This window comes from Pezoporus wallicus, unplaced genomic scaffold (assembly GCF_028554395.1).
Source record: "Pezoporus wallicus isolate ANWC-B61680 ecotype Strahan unplaced genomic scaffold, APGP_CSIRO_Pwel_v1 contig_6484, whole genome shotgun sequence".
NCBI lineage: Eukaryota > Metazoa > Chordata > Aves > Psittaciformes > Psittacidae > Pezoporus > Pezoporus wallicus.
In genome coordinates this window covers 3,892,796-3,909,183 of record NW_026638903.1, presented here as the reverse complement: position 1 = coordinate 3,909,183, position 16,388 = coordinate 3,892,796, and the positions used below count along the sequence as shown (strand labels likewise).

The following is a 16,388-nucleotide window of genomic DNA, read 5'->3' as shown; positions in this document are numbered from 1 at the left end:
GGATTTCCTGAACTTGTAATGAGCTCTTGCTGGCAAGAAACTCTTGAACAGCTTCGTGCACTGCTAGATAGATGAATTCAAATCACAGTGAAGGGTAAATGACAATTATGAAGCAGCATCAAAGTTTGGTTCAAAGAAGTATATCCTCTACCAGGATACAAGATGTGTCTTCTGATTAATGTACTTTATGACTTTACATGACAGTAAGCAACATTATTATTGATTGTGGAAGGTATTCAGAGTGTGTCAAAATGTATCAAAGTGTAAATTCAGCTGGAGTTATAAATAAAGTGAATAAACCCATCCAAAATTGTGAGCTTGATGTAAACCTTTATCTAAATCTGTTCAGTCTGCATGACTCATAAAGAAAAAGTATTTCCTTGACAAATTTCTGCTAGTTTTTTTCTAGCTTGGTTAGGAAGATTGCAAGTCAGCCTCATTGAATTTATTGATACTGTTGGAGAAATCCCAAAAGTTGGGTGTAGAAGGGAAAATTTTGTGAGAATGAACAGCAATAGGGTAACAGTAAATAAAACTGATTTCCTTTTCTGTTCCTAAAACCAGTTCAGAGTTTGACCATGCTTTTGCCTGTCCTTTACCTGAACCAGATTGTACAGCGTAAGAAGAGAATGTATTGGCAATCCTGCTTTATAATAACCATAATAAGTGATGGGTGAATTTTGCAGATATATATATATACACACATATATATATGTGTGTGTATATATATATATATACAAGAATTCTAGTGCCACACTGAAAACGTTTCTAAAACTGTATTTTAGGGATGTGTGCTAGAGCAGTGCTTAGCTAAAACACCTTGCTGTGCAGTTTCTTATAACAAACCAATTACCAGGAATGTGCAGGTGTACTAACCGCATGGTTTTCAAGATGCCAAATAATGTGAACATTAATTCAGAAATATTTTGTTTCCTAATAACTTACCAAAACCCCAGATTCTTATTGGTAATGTTAGTTGAGCCTAGTGGACTGGAGGATCTGGAGGAGGTCAGCAGCTGCACTTTCAGCTAGCTAAGTGTGCTGACCAGCAGCATGTTAATTCACAACAGCCCCTTATGTCCTCCTTCTGTATCTTTTCCCATGCTTGTTACACTACAATAATTTTGATACTTCACTTTCTCCACCATTGGCCTTTGCCCTTAACAGCATCCTGCAGTGAGTCTTTAGCAATCCTAAATTCAGATTAGGGAATTGTAGCCTGAAGATAAAAAATCCTTTGTTTTGATTTCTGAAGCTGATGGTCTATTGAATTCTAAAGGAAGGAGAAAACACCTTCCTTTAAAATTTATTCTAATTTAAGTAGTCCATTGTTCTTTTGCTTTTAGTTGCATTTCTGTGTTAGCTGAACTAAATTAAAATGAATTAAAATAGTATGGTTGAATATAAGCAGAAATTGCTAGCATTTTGCAGTGCAGATTAGTTGCCTTCTGCTGCTCATTTGATAGCCTAGTTCATTGCCTATGGAAGTAAGTTCTCCTATATTAAGTTGATGTGTCAATGATATGTATTTTTGTTATGTTCTGGTTGCCACCTGAAGCTGTTAAGGTGGGTAATAAAAGTATTTTTTAATAAGTTTTTATAACTAACATTACAGAATCTTAGTCTTCTTTTCTTTTATAATGACACCAGAATACTGGCTTACTTCTGTGCAACTTTGCAGTCTTTGGAATGTTTCTTCTGTGGTTAAGTTGTAGACATACCTGTGTGAACATGTAGTGTGTGTTTTACTCTGTCCAGGTGAAAAAAATACTGAATATTGACGGAGTGCAGAAAAATATTTCATCTAATTGGTGACAGTTCATTGAGCTGTAGTAGCCTTGATGTTTAAAAGCTAAAACAAGATGACTAAATGCTTCTCATATTTTTAAGAAGTGGGCCGAAAGGGTGTAAGAATATATACTGAATGCAAATACATGTGTCTGCTGCATGTATCAACTGCTATAGAAAGAAATACTATTGCATTACAATTACTAGTGCCTCAGGGTGTGACTAGTCTTCCCTTCTGCTTCGAAGATCATTTGGTTAGGTCTGTGTTCCTGCAGGAGTGTTGTTCTTTGGTCCAAAGTAGCATTGCTTTAGTCAGCTGCGAGTATTTAAACTTGGAAAAGCAATTCCCATGTTGTATTGGCCCTTCTCATTGAATTGTCAAAAAAACCTATGTTTGAGGAATTATAGCACTAAGTCATGGATTTGTAGACTAGCACTTTTCTGGTAAATCTGGGCATTTTCCTGTAGTATCACAGTATCACAGTATCACAGTATGCTAGATATTGGAAGGGACCTCGAAAGATCATCTACTCCAATCCCCCTGCCGGAGCAGGAACACCTAGATAATGTTACACAGGAATGCGTCCAGGCGGGTTTTGAATGTCTCCAGGGAAGGAGACTCCACAACCTCCCTGGGCAGCCTGTTCCAGTGTTCCGTCACCCTCACTGAGAAGAAGTTTCTTCTCAAGTTTAAGTGGAACCTCTTGTGTTCCAGTTTGTACCCATTACCCCTTGTCCTATCATTGTTTGCCACTGAGTAGAGCCTGGCTCCATCCTCATGACACTCCCCCTTTATATATTTATATAAACTAATAAGGTCACCCCTCAGTCTCCTCTTCTCCAAACTATAGAGACCCAGCTCCCTCGGTCTTTCCTCATAAGGGAGATGCTGCCCTCCCTTAATCATCTTCATTGCCCTGCGCTGGACTCTCTCCAGCAGGTCCCTGTCCTTCTTGAACTGAGGGGCCCAGAACTGGACACAGTATTCCAGATGCGGTCTCACCAGGGCAGAGTAGAGGGGAAGGAGGACCTCTCTCAACCTACTAACCACCCCCCTTCTAATACACCCCAGGATGCCATTGGCTTTCTTAGCCACAAGGGCACAGTGTTGGCTCATGGTCATCCTGTCGTCCACTAGGACCCCCAGGTCCCTCTCCCCTACACTGCTCTCTAACAGGTCGTTTCCCAGCCTATACTGGAACCTGGGGTTGTTCCTGCCCAGGTGCAGGACTCTACACTTTCCCTTGTTATATTTCATCAAGTTATTCCCTGCCCAACTCTCCAACGTGTCCAGGTCTCGCTGGATGGCAGCACAGCCTTCTGGCGTGTCAGCCACTCCTCCCAGCTTAGTGTCATCAGCAAACTTGCTGATAGTACACTCAATTCCCTCATCTAAATCGTTGATGAATATATTAAATAATACCGGTCCCAGTACTGACCCTTGAGGCACTCCACTAGATACAGGCCTCCAACTAGACTCCGCCCCATAGACTACAACTCTCTGGCTTCTCTCCTTCAGCCAGTTCACAGTCCACCTCACTACCTGATCATCCAGACCACACTTCCTCAATTTAGCTGTGAGGATGCTGTGGGAGACTGTGTCAAATGCTTTGCTGAAGTCAAGGTAGACCACATCCACCGCTCTGCCATCATCCATCCACCGTCTTATTTCCTCATAAAAGGCTATGAGATTGGTCAAGCATGACTTCCCCTTGGTGAAGCCATGTTGACTGCCCCTCATAACCCTCTTATCCTTGATATGCCTTAAGATGGCACCAAGGATAAGGTGTTCCATCACTTTCCCAGGGATGGAGGTGAGGCTGACTGGTCTATAGTTACCCAGGTCGTCCTTCTTGCCCTTTTTGAAGACTGGAGTGACATTTGCTTTCCTCCAGTCCTCAGGCACCTCTCCCGTTTCCCAAGACTTGGTAAAGATGATGGAGAGTGGTCTAGCAATGACTTCCACCAGTTCCCTCAGCACCCGCGGGTGCATCCCATCTGGACCCATGGATTTATGGATGTCCAGATTGCTCAACTGGTCTCTAACCCATTCCTTATCGACTAAGGCAAACCGCTCCATTGACCTGACTTCATCTGAGGTCTCAGGGGTACAGGACTCTTCAGGACTGCCCGCAGCAGAGTAGACAGAGACAAAGAAGGCATTCAGTAACTCTGCCATCTCTGTATCTTCTGTCACCAGGGCACCCATCCCGTTCATCAGTGGCCTACATTGCCTCTGGTGTTAATTTTATCTGCCATGTATTTGAAAAAGCTCTTTCTGCTGTCCTTGACCCCTCTCGCCAGATTTAATTCTAAGGAGGCCTTAGTCCTCCTAGCTGCCTTCCTACATCCTCTAGCAGCAGCCTTATATTCCTCCCAAGTGGCCAGCCCCTCCTTCCATCACCTGTAAACTCTCCTCTTCCACTTGAGCATACCCAGCAATTCCCTATTTAGCCATGCAGGTCTCCTGGCCCTCTTCCTTGACTTCCTATGTGCCGGGATGCTCTGATCTTGAGCTCGGAAAAAGCAATCCTTGAATGCCAACCAACTATCTTGGGCCCCTTTACCTTCAAGCAGCCTTGCCCATGGGATTTCCCCTAGCAATTGCTTGAAAAGGCCAAAGTTTGCCCTGCTAAAGTCCAGGGTTGCAATTCTACTTGCTATTCTACTGGTCCTACCACACAAGATCCTGAATTCCACCATCTCGTGGTCGCTGCAACCAAGGCAGCCCTCAACCCTTACTGCTTCGACTGGATCCTCCTTGTTAGTGAGGATGAGATCCAGCAGCGCTCCTCTCCTGGTTGGCTCATCCACCATTCGCAGGAGGAAGTTATCATCCATACACTGGAGGAACCTCCTGGACTGTGGCTGGGTTGCTGAGTGGTCCTTCCAGCAAACATCAGGGAAGTTAAAATCCCCCACGACAACCATGGCCTGTGACTGTGAGGCCGCTCTCAGCTGCCTGTAGAAGGCCTCGTCAACTTCCTCACCCTGTAGTACTTCATAGCTAAAGAATTGAAGATTGTCACTATATGGTCTTTATTTCTGATCTGCAGCAATAGTTGTGTGCCAGCTGAAAGAGTTGTTATCCATTACATTTGTCATTCCAGCCTTAATAAAGGGGACTAGGCAGTAGCAGGTTAGTCTTACAGTAACAGGCCTTCAAGAACGTGCTAAGGAGCAAGGAACCGCTAAGATTTCCAAAGCCAGTGTAAATAGTTGATATATTCTGTGAATCATAATGACACACAGTCAGAACCTCATATTTTTATGGGTCGGAATGGTCACCTTTCTGCTGCCTATCTTTTATTTCAGCAGTCAGTTTAATTTATCTTAAGCATTAAGAGGAAGTAGCACAAGCTAAATTATGATTTTATTTAGGTTTCAGTATTTAACAGCATTTCCTTTTTCTCCTTCTATATTACCTCTCCCCAAGATTCCTGCTTCTTATAGACATGGATGCATAGAGAGGATTATGCATATATATAGGCATCATAAAGGAACACAGGAAAACAGTTCTTGCAGCTTGATAAAGTTTAATACATGGATAAGGCAATATTTTAAGCCCCTGAAAATTAACTGAGTTGTGGTAGCATCCAGTGATTTCCATTTTGTGGTGATGATCAGTGCATACATTTCTTAGCAAGAAGACCAAACAGTGTGAAAACTCAGTGGGCTTCTGAATTTAATAAAAAATTTGAATGATTTCTCAGTGGTTCTGTTTAATTGGTAGACTTCAAGGTATCTGTTACACTGAGATAGACAGGAAATTCAGTATCTCATCCATAGATACAGATGAAAATATATGTGTCTAAACTAGATATAGGAATTTTACAGAGGAATTTTCTTAGAAGAAAAAATGTAGCTAAAGTAGTTTTGATGAATCTATGGTGCGCCAAATTCTGCCCATGGATATATCTTTGGAAGCTCTTACAGCTTTTAGTGTTGCTCTTTCTTCAGTGAGAATAGAGCTGGGTTTTAAACAGTTCAGAAGGGCAAAAATCTCTGACATCTGATGTCAAGCATAAGATCTTTCTAAAGATGAATTCCCCAAACTAAAATCACCATCTCAACATTGTTTTAATCAAAATATTTCCTATTTTAAGCTGCAGGGTGAAGTTATGTGCCTTTCATTGCCAGAAACGGGAATGCATCTGAGGTTATGGCCTCTTACCACAATGTCCTCAGGTTATCCAAACTGCATTCAGTGTCTCTGAAATGTATTAAGAGTTCATATAAAATTCAGTTCACTTAATTTCATTATTTCCTATGAAGACTAGTATTGCCAGAAATTTTCCAAGCTGATTCACACTGACACCCAGCTAGTGATGACTCTGCATCCTTTAGAATGGCTGCAGTTCTTGTGTACTTTTAAAGAAACTGAGGCCATTTCCATGGGAATGAATTTAAATGCAAAAATTCTTCTTTGGTAGGGCTGGTTTTGCTTTGGCTTTTTTTTTTTTTTTTCCCTGCTGTGTAAAACAGTCATTTCTGTTACCTTTTTGAAGTGAAGCAATTGAACCTCTTATGGGAAGTGGTACAAATACATTTGGACTGGAGTTAAGATAAATATAATAATTTAAATTATTATTTTAATTAATTTAAAAACAATTTCGCAAAGGTTTATTTTTCCTGGGAGAAAATGAATAGGGGGTAAAATTAAAAGAAGTGTAAATGTCAGAAAGTCTGAAAAATGCAATTTGTCTCTGAGATTAATTTATTGAATAAGAAAATCACTTAAATTGTTGCTGTCCTATTACATGCATCATTATTTCTAGTGTAACATTACCCAGAAATTTCAGTCAAAGTCACAGCCCTTTGTGGGTTTTACACAAATATAAGTCCCTTGCTCTTAACTGTTAGTAATAATTTTGCTTTCATAAAGACTATTCAAAACTGTCAAAGCACCTAATAGTCTAATTAATCTCCTAAATTGACCCTGGAAGAAGTATGTAAACCTAATTATAAAATAAGACAGTAACTGATTTGGAGACTGTGCTAAACTTATATGACATTGTGGTGTTTCCTGTGACCAGACTATCATGCAAATCTTGAATTATTTAGTATTGGTCTATTGGTGTATGCACACCTAAAATATTGTTTATTCTTTTTACAATCGGGCAGCTCTTTATGAGAGTCTGCTTACTTCCAGCCTTACAACATGAAATCTAAGGTGCATGGCTTGAAACAGAGCATAGAAAATATTGTAGGAGAAGTTCCTCCAGCTCCTGTCAGGAGAGTAGATATCTCTGGTTGTACTCTTTAGGCTTTGCCCTCTTATTACTTTACATGTTTTGCTTTTCTATTTTGGTATCATTTTACTGTGCTGGTGGTGAGGCACTGGAACAGGTTGTTCAAAGAAGTGGCAAATGCTCCACCTGTGACAGTCTTCAAGGCCAGGTTGGAGAGAGCCTTGGGCAACATGGTTTAGGGTGAGGTGTCCCTTCCCAGGGCAGAGGATTGGAACTAGATGATCTTAAGGTCCTTTCCAACACAAACCGTTCTGTGATTCTGTGATGTCTTCCTCTTTGTCCAGGTTTTCATTCCCATTCACTTTCCACTTAATATTTGAGTTGAAGTGTTACATGTATGTCCTGCCATGTTCACCTGTTTGTTGTGTTACAGTCAAAAAGAATTGCCAAATATTTTCTGCATGGGTGTATTATTTTTCCTAATGCTAGAGTATTTCTGAATGATTGGCCAATAAGCTTAAAGCAAACATGCCTGGAAATCACAAAGATTGGATAATGTGTCAAGCATTGACTGAATATTGGACTTATTAATTATAGGTTAATCCCTTTCTTAAATAAATAGCACATCTGTACTAATTGATGCTTTCTTCATTTACAGATGCTGAGCCACGCTATTTGGTTTCAGTAAGACCATCACGTGTTTCAAGTAACAAGAAATCTTGTTCAGGTATTTTACCATTACTGCATATCTTTCTTAAGGTAGTTGAAGAAAAACAGAATCTTTTACTGGGTTTCTCTGAAAAGATATTAGTAACTGTAGATGCTTGACTGGGATGCACAAATTCCATAAGCAGGAAGATAAAATGTAGGACAGTATTTCCTAGTCAGTAATTGGTCAAAAATGTGGTGGTCAAAATATGAAGAGGTACCTAAAGATTGTTCTTGTAAAAAGTTATTACAAATGAAAACTGAATTTAGAATGCTAATTTCTGATGTCTAAAGAGGTCACAAGTGCATGGAAAAAAAGTAAAAGTTTTGCATACAGTAATCTAGTGTACTGAAGCTAGTCTTGCTAAGGGTGATATGCTTTAGCATGAGGTGTCCCTGCCCGTGGCAGGGGGGTTGGAACTTGTTGATCTTAAGGTCCTTTCCAACGCTAACTATTCTATGATTCTATGATTCTATAAGGTACCAGTAAGGATTTCTTCATTCATGTACATGTTGATGCTCTTTTTTTCTCATTGGAAAATGGTACCGTGTGTGTGTCTGTGTGTGTGTGTTTGTGTGTGTGTATATACATATATATGTGTATATATATACACATATATATATCTGTATATATATGTATGTATCTGTATATATCTGTAAGTCAGTATTACCACTAAGTTTGCTGATGCATTGGGTTAAGGAAAGTGGGATGTTTCTAGTTTAAACTGTACATAGCAAAGTAGAAATCTGGATTTGATTCTCATCTGTTCCAAAGACTTTCTGCATTAGCTCAATCATGTCATTAATATTGTTGTTAGATTTTAATTCCTTAATTTAATATGGAGATGATTTTCAGGATCACTGGACTGTTCTGAAGAATAAACTGATACGTGTATACGATATAGTATTTAGCAGGGCCTGTTTTAGTAGGACAAGGGGGTAATGCTTTTAAACTTAAAGAGTGGAGATTCAGCCTAGATATAAGGAAGAATTTTTTTTTACTGTGGGGGTGGTGAAACACTGGAAGAGTCTACCCAGAGGCTGTAAATGCCCCAGCCCTGGAAATATTCAAGGTAAGGTTGGATAGGGCCCTGAGCAACCTGATCTAATTGAAGATGTCCCTGCTCATTGCATGGGGTTTGGCCTAGATGACCTTTTTCTAGTTCCCGATAACTGCTTGGAATTAATTTCTTGCTCTTGGCCAGATGTAAAACTGTACGTCTGGAAAGATTTTGAAAGGTGAATTAGTTTTCAGATGCAACATATATATATGTATATATACACATACATATACATGTGCATATATGTATATATGCATACACATATATAAAAAAAAAACCGCAAAAAAAGCAAATCCTGTGGAACAGGATTCAGATAATTGACTTTTCACTCCAGCAGACAAAGATGTAAGAACAGCTGTTGCTTTAATGCTAGCTACATATACGGCAGGTCTTTTTAGTAATGAGAATAGTTACACTATGAAAATCACCAATAATTGTGGTAGGTTCTGAGTTGCTGCAATTTTAAATTTAAAAATGAAAACTGGTTGCATTTCTGGAAGAGACACTCTAGTGCATACTGTGATTAATACAGAGCAGTTGTATGTTTTGTATTCATACAGATCAGCATAGATGATCACCAAGGTAATTCCTGGTTTTACGGTGTATAGATCATTGCAGTGTCTAAGTGGGAACTAATGGCGTAATAAGTCTTAATCAAAATCATATATAGGTCCTCCCAAAAGCCAGTGTGATTTCAAGTTATATGAGAGCTTGGGTTTTATTTTCCTTAAACTTCACATATTTTCCATGTTTTCTCAGCAAGTGATCAAGAAAGGGATTTTGCTATAGATAGCAGATTTGCCAGGCAGTTTGCTGAATGACCAAGCTGTTGGGTTTTACTTTTTCTTTAAAAATGGAGAAACAGTATAGGAACTAGTCCAGAAAACAAGAAAATTCTTCGGGCATTTGCTCTTCTGGAAATATCATATGTTCCACAGTATTTCAAATGGTACAGAGTGCTTTTTTTGGTTTTGTTTGGGGAGGGGTGTCAACATACTCATCATCAATATAAAGTAAAAACCCCCATGGTTAACATTTCTAAATGCACACTTACACATTGGTTGAAAGTATAAATCAGACTTTCACTGGGGCTTGTTAAATGAAAAGCTACTAGGGTTCAAAAGGCATGAAAAGAAAGTCAGATCTGTTTCACAATAGTAAAAAATATGACCCTTAGATCAGTGGCTTATAAACTTTTAGGGAATTTGTGGTCACCTGTAGATTTTGAGGTGGTACAGATACTTTAGATTTTTGAGATATGTAACGTGTTGTGAAGAATATAGGGATTTCCTTTAATTAATCATCTTCCAAACACCAAAGGTTCTCCTTGGGCTTGTAGCAGTCCACAAACTACAGGTTCAAAATGGTTGCTCTAGATAATTTCTTCATTTTCAAATGTTAGCTTTTAAACTTTCTTTAAAGAAAGCTCTTTCTCTGTATGAGAGTTGTGCTAGCTCATACAAATCAAAGGTAAAGTTAAGTATCACGCAAAAGCGGAACATTTTCAGTGTAGTAGGTGGCTAAAACAAAAAATGCCCCTAGATCCAGATACTAACTCTGATCTGCCTAGACTGAAAAGGAAAATAATTTTTGTAGGTTCAATTTAACCCTTGATGAAGAATGCTTTAGAAAGCATGACTTATCTGTGGAAGTAATTTCAGTGCTACTAAGAATCCTGCCAAGAAGTTACTGTTTCTGTCACATTCAGAGAGACTTCCTGATGCCCTAAACTCTGTGCAATGCTTTCTGTGATGCAGTCCAAGACAGCCAGAGCTTCAAACCTACTCTACATATATCTAATTCTTATGTTAAGCATACTGCAAAAACTTTACCCTACATAATGCAGGAGAAAGAAACTAACTTTTAGTTGGAACTATATGTTTCTTATGTAGGTCGGACCAAGAATCAAAAGCCTCTGCAGCTGGTAGTTGGCACTCTCACCCCAACCTCTGTGTTTCTCTCCTGGGGCATCCTAGTCAACCCTCAGCGTGACTGGACAGCAACTACTAACTGTGCTAGTGACAGGTAACATAACTGAAAACCTTTTTTTATTATGATCATAATTTAAATCGGTGTACTTATGTGGTATGGCTGAAAAAAGTTTGACAGTGGAAAATAAAAAGTTGGAAGCAATATTCTGAACATGAAGTAAGTTTTCTCATTTACTTAAATAAGTTTCAAATTGAGTGCAAATTTATTCAGACAGCTAAATGTTGAAGTACAAATCTTGCTATTTCACACTAGATCTTTGTTCTTCTTAAACCAATACCCTTGGCTCTACTTTTGTTTGTGTCTGAGTCAATTGAAAGAAACTTTGTTAAACCATAGGTAATTTATTGGTTTAATGTTGGCCAAGTAGAAATAAAGTAAATCTTTTGTTCTACTATGCCGTGTTTTAATGCTATTTGACTTTTGTTTCCTGTTATTTGGTCTTATCATGACACTGCTTTCCCGGTGCTGATACAGTACAGCTTTCATTAATTTTCTATTTTAATTATAAGAAGATCTCTTCTACTATAATATTTTTTGTGTTGCTGTAATTTATTTAATGAGTGGTACAATAGGTGTGAAGGTCAGGAAGACTTGCCAAGTAGCAGTTTCAAGAGAAGTCATAGTGCTGAGTAGCTTCTCAGCACACCATTACATTTTAGGCAATTCTTGGCAGATGAGTAAAATTCATCAGCTTCCATTATTGAAATAGTTAATACAGATGTTTCCCTGCTCTGTCATTTGGTGTTCTTTGTATTCTTCCTTTTATGACAGAAGAGATTTTTTTTTCTTCATTTATGTTATGTGAAGCTCCATTCAACTCGGCAGTGTTTTGTAAAACCAAGAAACTTCGTGCACCCATGTTTGGAATGCATCTACATCTGGTTTGCAACTATCATCTTTTATTTTTCTAATAAGTGTTCTGAGAACACTTTTTTTTTTTTCCATCTTTCTGATTTTCTTTCCTAATTTCTGTCTGTCAATTTAGACATGAATCTGCTTACTTTGGTATTGTCATGGTTTAAAACCAGCCAGGCAGCTTGTTCACTCACACACCCCCCTCCCCCCCCCCCTTCTTGCCCTCCCCCTACTCCCGGAGGGAAGGAGAGGAGAATTGAAAAGAATGCAACTCCCACAGGTTGAGATAAGAACAGTTTAGTAACTAAGGTATAACACAAATCACTACTGCTACCACCAATAATACTAATGATAAAGGAAATAACAAGGGAAGAGAATACAACACCTCACCACCAGCCGACCAATAACGTGTGTGTCGTCCCCCCCCCCCCCCCTCCCCCCAGCCTGACCAAGCACTGACTGATACCTCCTTCAACACCTCAGTGCCCTGGCCCTTCCGGATAACTCTCTGTTACGTCCTGGGCATGACGTGCTGTGGTATGGAATACCTCTTTGGTCTGTTTGGGTCAGGTGTCCTCTCTCTACTTCCTCCCAGCTTCTCCTCCTCCCTGGCAGAGCATGAGGCTCAGAAAGTCCTTGGCCAGACTAAAACATCAGTGTTATCCGGTCTGTTCCCAGGCCGAAAGTCAGAACACAGCACTGCACCAGGTACTAAGAAGGAGAAAAATGACTGCTACTGCTGAACCCAGGACATATATAATGAAACTCCCATTGATACCATTCAACTCTATGTCAAATGTAGATTATGGTAAGAAAAGCTCAAGACTTGAAGTCAGATAACAGATTCATCAACATTTGTATCTATTGCAGAGGCAGTCCACTTGGTCCTTTTTCATCTGGCAGGTTCTCCTTACTGAGACCTGTTGAAATGTACTGTTAATCATCTTTAAGACTGCTGTACAGCCATGACCTGTAATCTTTGACATTGGCAGTATGTGGCATGTATGAACACTTATTTCAGTTAATATCTCACCAAGTTTTAGATTTGTAATTCTTCAGGACCTGCAATGGAGTCACTGTTCTCAGCCTCAAGTTCTACCATCTCTGGATGGACATTAAGCTTCTGTACAAATCTTGCATAATGTAAGCTAGTTGAATATGTTGCTGACTCAGATGATTCAAACCACATGGAACAGCATGGATATGCTGGCCAAGATTTTGTCTAGTGAGAATCTGACCTCAGTGGGGTATTCCTTAGAAGATCTGGTTTTGTGAGGAAATAAGTTTTGAGTGAAAGGTGCCATGTTCTCAAAAAGCAATGGTATCTTTTATTGCTTCAGTCAAATTATTGCTTAATTATTGGATAAGTAAGTAACACATAATTTCTGTATTATTCTGTACCTATGAAGTATTTTACACAAATCTCCAATGAAGAAAAGGTTCCCATCCCATTTCCTGACAAACCATTCTTTGGTTGCTTAACTCTCTAGAGATTAAGGGCATAAGCCAAGAGAGTGCTATGTATTTGCTGAAAATAACTCCAAACCCTAATTCTTTGTGGAAGCAAAGATAATCACTGCTGTTTGTGTGAAATTTTAAAACTTCCTTGAAGTGGCTATAATCCTTGGCCAGAGCCTTAGCACTAGAACACAGAACAAAACAAAAAGACCAACAGAAAACCTCAAGTGGTTAGTTTTATGTAGCTGATGAAAATTATGTAATACCAGAAAGGCTCCACCAATGTGGAGTTAGCTTTCTCCATGTCTTCTATTTTCTGATGCCAGTATGAGGTAGTTAATAACCTGCTGCACAGTCACATTCCTCTTTTTTTTTTTATTTCCGAGGCAGTAGGTAAAATTCTTTCTTCTCTTTCTTTCAATGTTCAAACAGCCAATAGTGGACAGAACTTTCATAATAAACATACTGTGGCTGCTTACAGTCCATGTAGGTCTGAAAAAGAGAGTATAGACTGCTGCATAAACTTTTGGGGGGCTTTGCTTAGGTTAGAGTAATTCTACAGATGCCAAAACAGAGCAGGGTGTTGAAGAAGCAGACTTTCAGGTCTTTAGGAGAGAGAGTTGAGGGAAGGAGCACAAGATATTTTTTCCATGCACGACAAAACCAGGTTTTGTTGAGAGAAGACTATATTTTACTCTATCAAGTAGATTGTATAGAAGAAAAAAAGCATGCTTCCAAATAAATATGAAATAGAAATTTAAAACCAAGAAGTTTGTTTTTTCATGAAATACATCTCAGTTAAGAACTTTGACAAATTTGCATTTATATTGTTTAAATTTATTTGCCCATGATTTAAACGTCCTCATGTCCTAATATTTGCAAGGAGTATGGATTTTATGGTTTACTTAATTTATATCCGAGGCTTTAAAAAAAAAAAAAAAGTAAGAAAAAAAGAGATGGAAGACAGAAGAATCCATATTTAATCTTTATGTTGCACAGCACACAAGTAGGGCTTTTTAAACCCTAAATTCAGAAAGGTATGTACACACATCTCCTTTTGTGCCTGTCCACAAATCTTTGTCACTGTGCAGCTGCCAGATTAATCACAATATCTGTTGCAAATGTCATAGAAAACGTATTTTAAACTTACCAGAATTCCTTAAGGAAAACCTACTGCAGCAGATAACTGAGTTTCAGATGCTTTTGAATTACTGCTGTGGGAGTACATGCTAAAAGCTTGTTTAAACATGGGAAGATTTGTTGGTGGCCAGCATCTTATTCTTCAGAACCTCTAACTATTCATTTCAGTTGTTCTACTAAAAAATAGAAGTGAAAAAAGTGAATGTTAGAGATCATGTAACAGTGAAAACTAAATTAGTGCTTTAGAGACTTAACTGGTAACCATCAGTGATGTAATTCTTTCCATCTTTTTATACGTTACTTTAAAGTAAACTTGGTAATAAAAAGGAAATGGTATAATTAATTTTGTATGCCAATTTGTGAAACACTCAGTATATGAAGAATCATAGTTGGAACAATTTCTTTTAGTACTTTCTAACACTAAATGGATACTGTGCTTCTAATGAAGTCTTCTAATGAACTATAAAGAAATAAATATGTACGTGTGTATGTCTGATTACATTCCTCTGCACTAAAGTGAAATAAGTTTTATAATCTTTTATCTATGGCAACAAAAAAACACAGAAAAGGAATGTTCTTATATCTCCAAGGCTTCATTGTTTGTTTTCTGTTATGTGTGACTAAAATCGTCATGATTAAATTGTTTGGAGTTTTGGTTTGGATATGGTTCCAAATAAACTCATGATATTTATATAAACTGTACTACTCTGGAACTCTCATAAAACCATCTGCCTTATAAGATTTCCAGTATCTAATTTTTGTGCACAAATATTTGCATGTACAAGCATTTTCTGGGAATCTGGCTAGGAAGAGATTTGGTTAAATTGGAAAAATTGCGGTGGAATTCTTATCAAGGCACTGTCATGAAAACTTAATGTTTTTCTTATCCATCATACAATTTTGCTTCTCTTAGTAGCAATATGTGAGCAGTAACTGGATTTTATTACTTTTTCATGTTTTCAGTTATATATATTGATTGGTTGATGTTGTATCTTTTTCTGAAAGGAAGGTTTGTAAAAGGAAGAAATTAAAATGATAACAGAATTTAATCACTAGAATGTTCTCAGGCAGGCACTGAAATTGAGCTTTATTTGGCAGCTTGTTGGTCAGGTTAACAATGAATTGTTATTCTTTGATGACAAAACTTGGCATTTCTGTATTCATACTCTATAAACAAATGACTGCATTTCCCCAAAAGTGCATGTTGTTTACAATTTAGATATTATTAATACTCAAACAATTGTGACTTACAAGTTGGTAAATGGAACTGCATTTGGTTGCTTTTATTGAAATTGTTGAGGAAATTCTGTCACCACAGTCAGTGTGTTTAGTGTTGGTGACAAGCTTCCATTGAAATAATTACACCCTTGGTGAAGTTTTTATGGTCTTGGAAATCTTGGGAGTTGAGAGCACATTTCTTCTATGCTATATGTTTCTATTTCTAATGTCATAGTGTGGCACATCTTGTCAGATTTTTAATAGTTTTGATTTGTAATGAAAGATATTTTTTGAAATGCAGGTGTTCTCCATATTTTAATTCATTAATTAAATTCAGTTATTTAATTTAAAAAAAAAACAAAAACCCAACAAACAGGGAGAAGGAGGCTGCAGGTGTGGACACAGTGTAATATAATATTTTCAACAGTAGAAGCAAGTGGGAGAAGCCACTTAAAAGCCTATCCATTATGGGCACGTTTTTGGTCAGGTTTTTTTCCTCATAATTTCAGATGCACGTATTAATTTAGACTGTTCAATAACCACAATGGATCAGTACACTGGTTTCTTTCCATCACATACAATCACTTTATTTCTATCACATTCAACTAGAACAGGTAGGAAAATCTAAGGATGAAAATGAAAACAAAATTTCCTCTTTTAGGCAAGCTGAGAAGGAAATTTTTTCTACTCATGATTCACATTTTCATGATAGATCTGTCTGCCAATTCTAAACCCCTTGCCAAGAGACTGTATGAGGTCCAGCAAGATGCATTTATATTGCAGATGGATTTGCTTATTAATGTTACATCCTTTGCAAGATAGTGACAGAGATTTCAAGTAAGTTTTTCTTGTCTGTTAATGTCTGTGTGATTATGTATGAACAGATTAAGAGGATAAAGGAGAAGAAATTTTCATTTTGATGCTAGTAATAATTTCTTCTTAAAGATTCTTTGTCAGTCCAACTGATACATAGGCA

At 38.0% G+C, this 16,388-nt stretch overlaps 1 protein-coding gene across 1 annotated transcript in view; it reads left to right on the top strand.

Annotated features, from left to right (window-relative positions):
* Positions 1-16,388, top strand: part of ABI3BP (ABI family member 3 binding protein) — a 159,594-nt gene that overhangs the window by 25,944 nt on the left and 117,262 nt on the right. The window contains 2 exon segments of the mRNA XM_057413009.1: positions 7,639-7,707; positions 10,642-10,774. Coding sequence (XP_057268992.1) covers positions 7,639-7,707; positions 10,642-10,774 — 202 coding nt within the window.